Source organism: Bufo bufo, chromosome 1 (assembly GCF_905171765.1).
Source record: "Bufo bufo chromosome 1, aBufBuf1.1, whole genome shotgun sequence".
Taxonomy (NCBI): Eukaryota; Metazoa; Chordata; class Amphibia; order Anura; family Bufonidae; genus Bufo; species Bufo bufo.
Genome location: NC_053389.1, coordinates 644,100,929 through 644,114,103, shown reverse-complemented (window position 1 = coordinate 644,114,103; position 13,175 = coordinate 644,100,929). Strand labels below are relative to the sequence as shown.

Sequence of the window (13,175 nt, the reverse complement as noted above, 5' to 3'; positions counted from 1 at the left end):
TACATGTTCAGTGACACTAGACGATGGACAAAAGATCTTTTGAAGAAAGATCAAATTATGTTTGTCTAGTGCAAGAAAATTTTAGACATGGACAAAATCTTTTCAGTGATAGTCTGTCATCAGTCAGCTAAAGCGATCATTCCTTGTTACATCTCATCTGACGATGGATCATTTTGGTTGGAATCATTCATTTTGATCAACTTAAAGAGGATCTTTTATGTTTTTCTTTTTTAGTTTCCTTGCAGCTGATGCTGCCATCCTGCCAGTTTTTTTTCAATTATTGCTCCTACGCCCCGCTGTGCCCCCTGCAGTTATCGTGCTCAGTATGTTAACCCTGAGCATTGGTACAGGGGGGAGGAGACGCCAGGTTTCTCAATGGTTGTCTCCTTCTCCTCTGGCTGGTGCCGCGATCCAATCACACGGGAGAGCGTCCCAGCCAGGGAGAAAAAAAAGCTCACCTTCTTCCTGGCTGTGATGCTCTCCACTGTGATTGGACCACGGCACAGCCAGGAGAAGGTGAGCTTTTTTTTCTCCCTGGCTGGGACGCTTTCCGCTGTGATTGGACAACGGCACAGCCAGGAGAAGGAGACAACCATTGAGAAACAGGGCAGTCTCCTCCTCCCTGTACTAATGCTCAGTATTAACATACTGAGCGGGAAAACTGCAATGGGGCACAGCGGGGCGTAGGAAAGATATTTGGAAAAACAGGCAGGGTGGCAGCAAGGAAAGGTATTTATCTAACTAAAAAAAAAAACATGAACGTCCTCTTTAAGTCTAATGTGGGCGCCCTCACATCTATGGCTGATTTTTCTGTGTGGTAATTGGTCTTGGGCACAGTATTGATTTGAGGATAAACCATAAGACTAGGTAATGATCAACTGGAAGTGAATCAAAACTATTATTGCTTCATCTAAATGAGCTTGTAGATTAGCTGAAGGACTATCGTAAATCTTCCCATTTAAAGGGAACCTGTCAGCGGCAAAAGCCATCCCAAACCGCCAGCAGTACCTTCAAGTAGCCGGCAGTGAGTTTCTAATGATGATTTTCTTACTGCATTCTGATGAGGCCAAAGTATGAAAAACATTATTTTATCCTCCGTCCGCGCTATTTTCTAGTCAGGCTTGAAGTCAAGGGGGCAGCGGCCTCCTTGCTTCAAGTCAAAGTAACCGCGCCCCCTTCCCTGCCCCTTCTCCTATGACTGGCATAAGCGCGGTCAGTCACAGCGAAGGGGGCCCGGTTACCTTGACTTGAAGCAAGGATGCCGCTGCCCCTTGACTTTAAGCCTGACTGGAAAATAGCGCGGACGGAGGATAAAAGAACGTTTTTCATACTTCTGCCTCATCAGAATGCAGTAAGAAAATCATCATTAGAAACTCACTGCCGGCTACTTGAAGGTACTGTTGGCGCTTTGGATGGCTTTTGCCGCTGACAGGTTCCCTTTAAAATATGTCTACATAAAAGCCCTATTCATGGAGTATTTCTTTTGTTTTAGGTCTCATCAGCACAGCAAGAACTTTGGAGAACCATACCCAGGCACAAAGCTTCTGCCATTGATAGTCTTGGTGACATCAATAGCTCTCTAAATGCTTCATCAATAGAAATACAGGTATTATTTCTTAAACAAAGATAATGTACTGTCCTAGTATTGTTAGAAAAAGCATCATGAATTAATCTGGTAAATTATGTGATATTTTTCCCATGTATCTCTATACTAAATACCAAATAAAATACACATAGAAAATAAAGCCAACTCCTGTACTTATAGGAATAACTCACAGATGGTGAAAAAGTGGTCCTCAAAGGGGTATTCCTATCTGGGACATTAATGGCACATTGATATGGCATAAATGTCAGATAGGTGCAGTCCCCACCTCTGGGACCTACACCTATCTGAAGGACCCGTCCTTCTGTGACTTCTAAAAAATCGGGTAATTGTCTCATTTATTTTTGGAAATCCCATAGCAGTGAAAGGAAAGCACACTGTGCTATATGTATTAAATGGTATTTAATATAAAGAGACATAGGAGAAATATCCTATCATATAGTGGATTAATTCATTAATTATTTATTTTAACAATGCTAGAACAATTCCCCAAATAAATCATTTGAAAAATACCCCTGCAAAAAACAAGCATTCATGTCGATGGAAAATAGAAAAGGTATGGCCTTGGAATGCAACAGTGAAATAATTATGTTTGGTGTTAAAGAGGAGCTGCTACCACCCCTGACATATCTGTTGTAATAAAGAATTGTAACAATTTTTCTTATAACTCTGTGGTGTGTTGTTCCTCTTTTATTGCTCCTAGAAAGTTATTAAAAAAAATTGCCAACTGGGTGTTACCCGGGGGTGTCACTGCATGCTCTCACACTAGCCGGTTGATGCTAGCAGTGTCTAGGAAGAACAACAGAGGAGCAGCGAAATGCAGAATGATAAGAAACGAAGAATTGCTATTTTTTGGGGGAATATGAGTATATCGAAACCAGGCACATCAGTGGTGGTGACAGGTCCTCCTTAACCCTTTCATGACTGGGTGATTTTCCTTCTTTTTTTTTTTTACTTCCAGCCCTCCCAAAACCATAACAATAGATTTTTTCTTTAAAGGGAACCTGTCATCAACTTTATGCTGCCCATACTAACGGCAGCATAAAGAAGAGACAAGTGAGTTGATTTCAGCGGTCTGTCATTTATGAGTTAAAAGTAAGTGGTTGCCGAGAACCAGCATCATAATCATTGCAGACTAGGCCTGGAAAAGAGTCCCGGCCACCTGAGAAGAGTCCTGGTTATTCATGAATTCCTGCTCTCCTGCCCACCTGCTGATGACTGACCGTCTTCTACCGAGTTTTCTCTCTTTCTCTCTAGGAGAGAACTGCCAATCATCAGCAGATGGGAGAGAGCAGGAGATTATGAATAACCAGGACTCTTCTCAGGTAGATTTGACCGTTTTCAAGGCCTGGGCTGCAATGATTGGTGGTTGCCGGTTCTCAGAAACCACTTACTTTTAGCTCATGAGTGACACACCGCTGAAATCAGCATTTCTGTCACTAATTTATGCTGCCCTTAGTAAGGATAGCATAAAGTTAATGACAGGTTCCCTTTAAGTCTCCATATTCTGATCTCTATAACTTTTTTTTGTATGTATGTGTGCAGAGCTGTGTAAAGACTAATTTTTTGCGGGGCAATCTGAACTTTTCAGTGATACCATTTTGAAGTGTGTACGACTTTTTGATCGCTTTTTATGAAAAAAATTTGTGGGAGGAAAAGCAACCAAAAAATGATGAATGGGCCATTTTGACTTTTTTTTTCTGTTTTGCCGTTTTCCGTTTGGATTTTTTAAAAATATATTTTAATAGCAGAGGCATTTTTGCACACTGGGATACCTATGATGTGTATTTTTTTTTTTTTTTTTTTTTTTTTTTCTATTTTGGGGAAAGGGGTGTGATTTGAATTTTCAAATTTTTTTTTTATAAACTTTTTTTGAACTTTTTTTTTTATAGTTCCTATGGGTAACTATTACAAGCAATCAATGGATTGCTTTTCCTATAGACTCCAATGCATTAGTAAAGGCTCAATTATATTTACATGTATCTTTAGGTGTAGTAATGTGTCCGTGCCTATAATGTGTCTAAAACATGGCTCCAATTGGCGCCGTTTGGGATAACTAAGGTTTGTACGCTTTTCTATGACTTGAAAAGGGGTGTGAATTATCTGACATAGGTAGGGCATCACATGAAAGGCCTAAGTTGCACCGCCTTAACACCCATTTGACAATGCCACAATTCTGGCATAAAATTCGGTCTCAAAATGAGTCAACCAGTAGTTGGCACAGAGTCAGAGAACAGTGTCTATCACTGCATAACATTCATCATCCAGTCTGAGCCCCTGTGATAAATCTGCTGCAGGTCTAGACAGCCGCTCTGAAGACATGTTTACATGGCCTAATGGTTGGGCCGATTATCGGGGACGTGTGTTACTACAAACAGTTGTTCCTGATAATCCTCCCATGTAAGGGTGCTGCTGATCATCTGATGAATGTGCAATATGCTTGTTCATCGGGTGAATTAGTTGTTGATGCTGCCCATTAAATCATTGCTTCTGGGCAGCAGATTGTGCTGTGTAAACAGTGTTCTGCTGTCGTGAAACATTGAATCTGTATGAGGACAAGTGATTGCAGTAGGCATCACTCATCCTTATAACAGTGGAGGAGATTGCTGCCTGTACAGTAAATGCAGCTCTTTACCTTCACTGACAAGCAGGCAGTTATCGAAAAGGAATGGTTCCTTCCCGATAATTGCCTGCTCCGTCGTGCAGTCTAAATGCTGTATTAGTCATTTTAATTTTACAGTCACAAAAATAATCTTTGGGTGTCACTTTTTTTTTTTTTTAAAGACTCATCTGGTAGCATTATTGCTCATCTTCATCTTTGTTTCAGAAAACACTAGTTGATATGACTCTGGAAAACTGCAACATTAAAGATGAAGTGAAGAATCTGAAACATTCCTATAATGACTCTTTAGATAAACTGAAAGAAAAGCAGTGTTTGTTGGAAGTGGCACAAGCTGAAAACCAGTTGTTAAGAGTAAAGGTAAATACATTCCCTTACCACGGTCATATTGTGCATAGCTGCTTAGTGTGATTTAGGGTTTAGGAGTGCTAAACATAACATTGCACTTTCCGGTTAGTCCACTGACTACAGTCCTTATGCTATACAGTTTTATGCTGCATCCTAGCGATTTATTGACCCAGGGGTTCAGCAGTCCTGAGCCTGCTCCATATATCTCACTTCAGATTGAGGTTAAAGTGGCCATATACGTAAGATATACAGTTGAAACCAGAAGCTTACATACACTATATAAAATACACATATGCATGTTTTTCTCAATATCTGACATGAAATCAGAATAAACCTTTCCTGTTTTTGGTCAATTAGGATTACCATCATTATTATTTGCCAAATGCCAGAATAATGAGAGAGAGAGAATGTTTTAAGGCATTTTTATTACTTTCTGCAATGTCAAAAGTTTACATACACTAAGATTACTATCTCTCACATGGCTATCCAATTTAGGATTTTATCCCTGTGGGAATCATCCCTGCAAAAACCTGCTCTTACATTCACTCAACCAAAAAATTCACACACACCCAAAAATAAATGAAATACAAAATAAAAAGCTACATAAATTGCAACACAGAAGGCATCATCTATATGATCATGTGCACACTATGCAATTTAGCTTACATAGGCAGTACAACCAGAAAACTGAAGGTGCGTTTTCTTGAGCATCTGAATGATATCACCAGCAAAAATAAAAATCATAACATCTCTGGCGCATCTAAACACTTTTTGGAACGACATAATAGTAAGGTTGCGTCCCTCAGTTTAATTGGTATAAAAAAAGTAAAATTATACAAGCGAGGGGGCAGTTTCAAAAAATTATTATTGGAGATAGAAGCTTTCTGGATTTTTACCTTAAACACAGCTCACCCTTATGGAATGAATTGTCATACAGATATTTTATTACATTATTAATATATGATTGTTTCTCATTCCTGCATTATTGTATATCCTGTCATTATATTATTTACTCACATATATTTTTTAGTCCAAGTCAGTTTTCAGCCACAGGCATGTACATCAAGTTAATATTGTCTACATTTTACCCTACACCTGCACTGTGGGCCTTCCTTAACATTTCAATTGATTTAATTCCCCGCTTTTTGCTTAAAAAGCAGTTACATGCCTGTATCTGAATACTTTATACTATGAATCCATGAAGAAGACCTGTCTTATGGTTGATTTTATGCAGGAATATTACTTATTTATACATTTTTAAAAATAAAGAAATAAAGAATTATTGATTTAACTCGCTGGATCCATTTGGACTTTTTTGTTGCATCTACGTTGGGTGTGAACACAGCCTGGATCCGTGCAGAGCAGGTCAGAGCACCTTTACCACTTGAGAGCTGGACTTTCTTCTATCTACAAACTAAGATTACTATGCCTTTAAACAATTCTGGACTGCCCATATGATGATGTCATGTGTGTGGAAGCTTCTGTTAGGTTTGTTAGGATGTATTTAAATGCACACCTGAAACACACTGCATCTTTGTGTAGCATCATGGGAAAGTCTAAAGAAATCAGCCAAGATATCAGAAGGAGAATTGTGGACTTGCACAATTCTGGCTCAACCTTGGGTGCAAATTTCAAGATACATGTTCATTTGTACAAACAATTATACGCAAGTACAAACAAGATGGGAATGTCCAGCCATCATACCGCTCAGGAAGGTGAAGGCTTATGTGTCCCAGAGATGATCGTGCTTTGGTACGACATGTGCATATCAACCCAAGAACAAAAGCAAAAGACCTTGTAAAGATGATGGCGGAAGCTGGTAAGATTGTGTCAATATCCACAGTGAAACGAGTATTGTATCAACATGGGCTGAAAGGCCACTCTGCCAGAAAGAAGCCATTATGCCAAAAGAAGCATAAAAAAGCCAGATTAATGTTTGCAAATGCACACAGGAACAAAGACCTACATTTTTGGAGACCTGTCCTGTGGTCTGACGAAACTAAAATTGACCTTTTTGACCATTATGACCATCGTTATGTTTGGATGAAAAAGGGAGAAGCTTGGAAGAACACCATACCAACTGTGAAACACGGGGGTAGCAGCATCATGTTGTGGGGTTGTTTTGCTGCAGGAGGGACTTTTGCACTTCACAAAATAGATGGCATAGATGGCATCATAAGGAAAGAAGATTATGTGGAAATACTGAAGCAACATCTAAAGACATAGGCCAGGAAGTTAGAGCTTGGCCGTAAATGGGTCTTCCAAATGGACAATGACCCGAAGCATACTGCCAAACTGGTTACAAAGTGGCTTAAGGATAACAAAAAGAATGTTTTGGAGTGGCCATTACAAAGCCCTGATCTCAATCCTATTGAAAATTTATGGGCAAAGCTGAAAAATCAGGTGCGAGCAAGGCGACCAACAAACATGGCTCAGTTACACCAGTTTTGTCAGGAGGAATGGGCCCAAATTCCGACCAACTATTGTGAGAAGCTTGTGGAAGGATATCCAAAACGTTTGACCATACAGTCATACAGTTTAAGGGCAATGGTACCAAATATTAATGAAATGTATGTAAGCTTTTAACTTTGCAGAAAGTAATAAAAATGCCTTAAAACATTCTCTCTCTCTCTCTCATTATTCTGGCATTTGGCAAATAATAATAATTATGGTAATCCTAATTGACCAGAAACAGGAAAAGTTTATTCTGATTTCACGTCAGATATTGAGAAAAACATGCATATGTGTATTTTTATATAGTGTATGCAAACTTCTGGTTTCAACTGTAACTCGTCTGCCATCTAATGTGTATGGAAGCCTCCCAACTCTCTCCTAATGACAAACAGCAGGGATCAAGGAAGATGGATTTCAATATGTTTGATCCTTTGTTCTCATTGGACCATATTCCTATTGAAATAAACATCAACTTCAGGCTAGTTTCACACTAGCTGCAGGGGACTCCGGCAGGCTGTTCCGGTGGGTGAACATCCTGTCGGATCCGTCCTGCTGCTAGTTCACGTGTGCCCCCGGACTGCCACTCTGTCCCCATTGACTATAATGGGGGCGGGAAGGAGTTCCGGCGGCAGCACGGCAGCGCACGCCGAGTGGTCCCCTGCCGCTAGTGTGAAAGCACCCTAAGTCAAAACTAGGCCTGCATGTTTATGGTAACCTTTACATACAAAAAAAAAACTAAACAAAAGGCCACACAGGGTGTGAATGTAGAAAATACCTGGAAACAATAAGTAGAATGGCGTTCTTTAAAGTTTTCCTGAACTTTAAAAAAAACTTTTGATATGTCATAGTGACTTATCAAAGATTTTGATTGGTGGGGATCCAAGTGCTGAGACCCCATTGATCTCTAAATTGGGCAGACAGAAGTGCTCACACTGAGCGTTGTCTCTCATCTCTGCAGGAGAAGGAATCGACAAGGGCTCAGAGACTTTCTATTGAGATTGTTCTATTATATATTAATATTATATAATATTATATAATACTTTACTTTAGTACTTTAATATATTGTAAAGTACTATTCTTTAAGAAAATTGGTGACACTTTGTACACTGCATATAGGATAGTGCTATAAAGAGCTTGTCTGGTGCAGGTCAGGAGTCAACCAACCCAATGTCCGAAACCTTTGCCACATTGGAAAACAAAACAAAACAAAAAACACTCACTTGTCCACAGTCCCACCTACGCACATCATGGCCCCATTCCCAGCCACTTCAGGTCCCTGCCGTACAGGAGATGGCTTGGTCCAGTGACTTCTGCAGCCAAACACTGGCCTCAGCAGTCACAGGACCAAGTCATTTCTGGCCTGGTGGGGACCTTAAACAGGGCTGTGGTGCAGAAAAGGTAAGACCATAGACAATTGAGTGTTTGTTTGTTTTTTATTGGACACAGATTCCAATGATTCAGATGATCGGCTTGTAGGCCGGACAACCCATTTAAATAAATACCTGATATTCACTTCCAAAACATTTTTTATCTGATCCTTTAATTGATTATTAGTAATACTTATGTTACTACATTGGCACAGATTACTGATATGAAAGATTGTTACCGGTTATATCTGTAAATTATGCCGGAATCTAGGTCCACTTTTGAAATAAATTCCACCACTTTTTATTTCATTTAATGTGTTATCCGCACTGTAACATTACCTTCAATCTTCATCTAACCTTATGTGTGTCTTGGACTTTGTCCGTTACTCCTCCCAGTGATATATAAAATATTATTCTCCATTTAGCCTATCCACATTGAGCACATTCCAGTACAAGACAGCTATCAGATCAATGGTTCTTGTCCTTATCTTGAATATGTACTCAGGTGACTCAGGTATGAGGTTTAACCCTTGCTTACATTCTTCCTAAAACAGATAGAATCGTCTCAAGAAGCTAATGCTGAAGTCATGAGAGAGATGACACGAAAACTTTACAGTCAGTATGAGCAGAAGATACAAGAGGAGGAGAAGAAATACGTCACAGAAAGAGAAGCCATGATTGTATGTGTTTTAATAGTAAATTTCATGTATCCATAACTGTTATGTGGTATCTGGTTTATCCATACCCTGGGTTTGGTCATTTATAGATTAAAAATGTATATGAGTGAATAAATGTCTTTTAAAGGGTTTGTACAGGATTAAACAATAAGGATCCCTTCTTCCAGAAACGGCACCAGATGTGGTCATGGGTTGTGTCTGCAATTTCAGGTCTTTGACCGTGGGGATTGTAACACCCAAGTTGTCAATATATTAGTAAATATTCAGGAGGAATAACTGAGGAAGAGATGAGGGTTAGGAGAAAATTGCAAGAAAATTATTTACTAAAACAGACATGTCAGATGTGGTGAAAGATCCTCTTTAAGTACATCAATACAGCATGTAGACAAGTATATACCTATCACTTCCCTAATGTCACACAGTCAAGTAAGTGAATATAGTTTCTTACTGCAGTAAGGCCTGTATCACAAGAGTGTATTTGCATGAGGATGTCCTCAATACTGCATCTGTATTACAGATCCATAATACTGATGAGCAGTCTTCCAGGAAAATGAATGATATAAGACAGCTCATTTGAAGTATTCATACAATAATAGTGACATACAGATGTAAATCAAATGACACATGGATGATATACAAATGCATACATATTTTGAATACTCTCCATAATCTTCAGTAGGGTTTTCCTCCAGTAAAATGGATGAAAGTATTGTATTCTGTGTTGTTTTACCTGCAAAAATTGCACCTAAAATATGGAGTTAATACAGATGAAAAATAGGCTCATGTAAAAGAGGCCTAAGAGATCACTATATAAACTTAATATAGCGAATAAAGATAGTTAGACACAGTTAACTGCTGATGACATGTAACTATCCCCCGCTCAGCTACTTTTATCCATTAAAATTATTCATTATAGTATCTGTTTTTCAGGCCCAGGCTAAACAGTACATCAAAGCTATTGAAGATGCCAGTGAGAAAGTTACAATTGCAGAAGCAAAAATAGAAGAACGAGATTTAAAAATTGTAGAACTAGACCAACTAGTTCAGAGAATGCATCAGGTACCAGCACTGATATTCTAAATCTTTATTCCATGGTCTCATTCATGCCTGTAGTCTTTGTTATTGTGGTACTTTCTACCATGCCACTGTCTATATGTCTGTAGGTATATAAACATAAATGTATTTTGTAGGAACGGGAACAACTTCAGGTACAGCTAACAAGACATGAGGAACGTATTCACAGACTTGATCAAAAGATGGACATAACAACGTCAGAACGGGCAAGGTAAGTACTTATCAATCAATTATAACTGGTCCATATTCTATCCAGCAGTCAGCATTGTGGTGCATCTACCTCTGTAATTCTCCCCTTTATGTGTGCAGAGGAAACTAGTTAAAACACAACCATAACATTATACACATTCAAGTCACATTATTATGACCACTTCCTAGCTTCAACGTCAGCAGCATGTAGCTCATGAAGGAAGTCACGTGTGTAGAGCGGGCTTGGTGGGAATATAAGGTGTGTGATAGGCTGTCTGCACACATATCCCTCGTTGCTGTCATAGGTAACAGGGCCAATTAATCAGAGTTGCAAAAATGTTTGATTCTTGGCTTTCGGGCCAAGGGTGGCAGTATTTCTGAAAATAAACAGTTTGTGAACTGTTCATGTGCTGCTGTAATAAGTGTACCGGGAGTAGACAGATGGCACCATTGCAAAGAGAATCAGACGTAAAATAAATAAAGAAAAAGAGCGCGTTAATCAAAGATAACCCCTGGGAGGAACTCCTGGGGAATCTGGGAGTAACCGCAGAGCGCCAAAGGACGGACTGAGACAGGAAATTTGGAGTTGGAAATCAGAAAAGGCTGCCAGGCGTGATCACATATGTACGGATAACCGTTCCATAGATAAGTATGCAAGGGGAAAAAAATGTGGGTGTGTCACAGGTGAGGCGCCAATTCTCTCGTCAAGGGATACACAAATATACGTGCACCCCGATGGTATGATACATTAACCAGTAAAGGGGGCTTAGAGAATTATAATTAGATATACATATATTCTTTTTTTAAAATCTGTAAAAGTAAAAACTGTTGATATTACAAACAGTATGTAGAGATTACTCACTTCACCAGGGAGGTGTTTTGTGGGATAAATACATGACACCCACAGAAACAGACCTCCCTCGCCTGGGTCGCTTGTAGAATTTTAGGAAGAAACAGCAACTTCCACAGCAGGGTGTTTTCTTGTTGGTTCCTTTATTGGTAAAAGCAGGCTATGTGCTCAACGCGTTTCGGGGTCTTAGTGGTCCCCCTTCATCAGGAGCATTCAGTAAAATGACAAACATGTAGAGACAAGCATGGTACATATAGGGAGGGGTCGGGAAAACGTCCCTTCAGTATCAAAATACATCATTTCCGTTTTCGGGGATACAGAAAGTGAGGTTTTCCACTGTGGATTTCATATAAATGAAGGTGCTGCACCAGTGATAGAGAAAATAAATATATATATACATATATATGAATGTATGGTGACTTTCCTCTATACAAAAGTAATTCCTGGTGAAGGTGTTTCATACATACGAGCGACATGGATGGGAGAAGACTAGGGACAGAAACGGCTACGTATCAAAAATGCATCACTTCTGGTGCAAAGAAGCAATGTGGAAACTGTAGAGCACCATATGCCATTGATGTGAGAGGTGAATGTTAGCTATGAAGGTGCATGAGGGTAGACCGACATGCTACAGTCGAGCAGCTCATTGCCAAAGTAAACCAGAGGACTACCAGATGTGTGTCTGAAACAACAGCTCTGTGAACCCTACTGTGTATAGGGCTCCGAAGCAGACAGATGGTCACTGCACCTCTGGTAACAAAGTTACATCTGTAGAAAAGGCTTAAATTTTCGCTTCAGTATTGGATCTGCACTTCCGCTGATTAGGCAAAGGGTTGACTTCTCCGATGAGTCATATTTTCTGCTTCATCAAACACATGGATGTTGGCGAGAAACAACATAGAACAAACATCCTGCAACTATTGCTGGTAGAACACATCTGGTAGTGGCAGCGTTATGGTCTAGGGAATAAATGTTTTTGTGGCATTGTCTGGGCCCACTCATCCATGTGGAAGGCATTCTCAACTGATTTGTGTATGAATCCATCCTTGATCACATACAACCAAACATGCTGATTGTCTTCTCTGGTATGGATAGGATCTTCTAGCAAGACAATGTGACATGTCACATGGCTAGAAATGTCTGACATTGGTTGGAAGAGCATGACCAATACTTACAAGTACTACCCCGGACCCCTAATTCTCCAGACTTGAACCCAATTGGGCAACTCAATCATCATGTTCACTCTATGGATACTCCCCCATGCACCCTCCAGCAACTGTAGGATGCACTGCAGTCAGCATGGCTCCAGATACCTGTGACAACCTACCAGGACCTTATTGAGTCACTCCCCAGACTTGAACCCAATTGAGCATCTGTTGGACCACCTTTATCATCATGTTCGCTCTTCGGATCCTCCCCCACGCACCCTCCAGCAGCTGTGGGATGCACTGCAGTCAGCATGGCTCCAGAGACCTGTGACAACCTACCAGGACCTTACTGAGTCACTCCCAGCCATCTAGCTGTTGTCTGTGCTGCACACGGCGGTTACTCTGGAAATTAGCAGGTGGTCATAATAATATGACTCGACTGAATAGTAACCCCTTTGAGATACTAGCAGTTTTCTGGTGTAAATAGACAGAAATTTACGACAGCTGGGAGGCTGCCATAGATTTCAGTCTGACACCTGGCCTGCTGGCAGATGCCTGAGGCCTGTGCCTTGGCATGAATTTGGCGCATTCTCCATTTGCTCTTTCATTAGGTAATCGGCGGCAGTATCACACTGCCAGATGATCGCTAACAAACATTCATATGAATGCTCCTTAGCAATTATCTATTGGTGTAATAGGGCCTTAAGTTTACACTGTCTACAATTTAAACAAGATTAATAAACCTGCCCCATTGTGTTGATCACTGCATCTTGCTTCAGGGCTTTAAATTATCTTTGCAAATTTACTTATATAATAGCAAATTGCCAAATTAGGAAGAGAAGACA

General features: G+C 40.0%; 1 protein-coding gene across 2 annotated transcripts in view; it reads left to right on the top strand.

Moving 5' to 3' along the window:
* LOC120985766 (myocardial zonula adherens protein) overlaps positions 1-13,175 on the top strand; it is a 132,879-nt gene that overhangs the window by 96,850 nt on the left and 22,854 nt on the right. For both annotated transcript variants that reach the window (XM_040413889.1, XM_040413891.1), the window contains 5 exons: positions 1,493-1,606; positions 4,431-4,583; positions 8,947-9,072; positions 10,000-10,128; positions 10,260-10,354. In XM_040413889.1, coding sequence (XP_040269823.1) covers positions 1,493-1,606; positions 4,431-4,583; positions 8,947-9,072; positions 10,000-10,128; positions 10,260-10,354 — 617 coding nt within the window. The remainder of the gene's footprint in view (positions 1-1,492; positions 1,607-4,430; positions 4,584-8,946; positions 9,073-9,999; positions 10,129-10,259; positions 10,355-13,175) is intronic.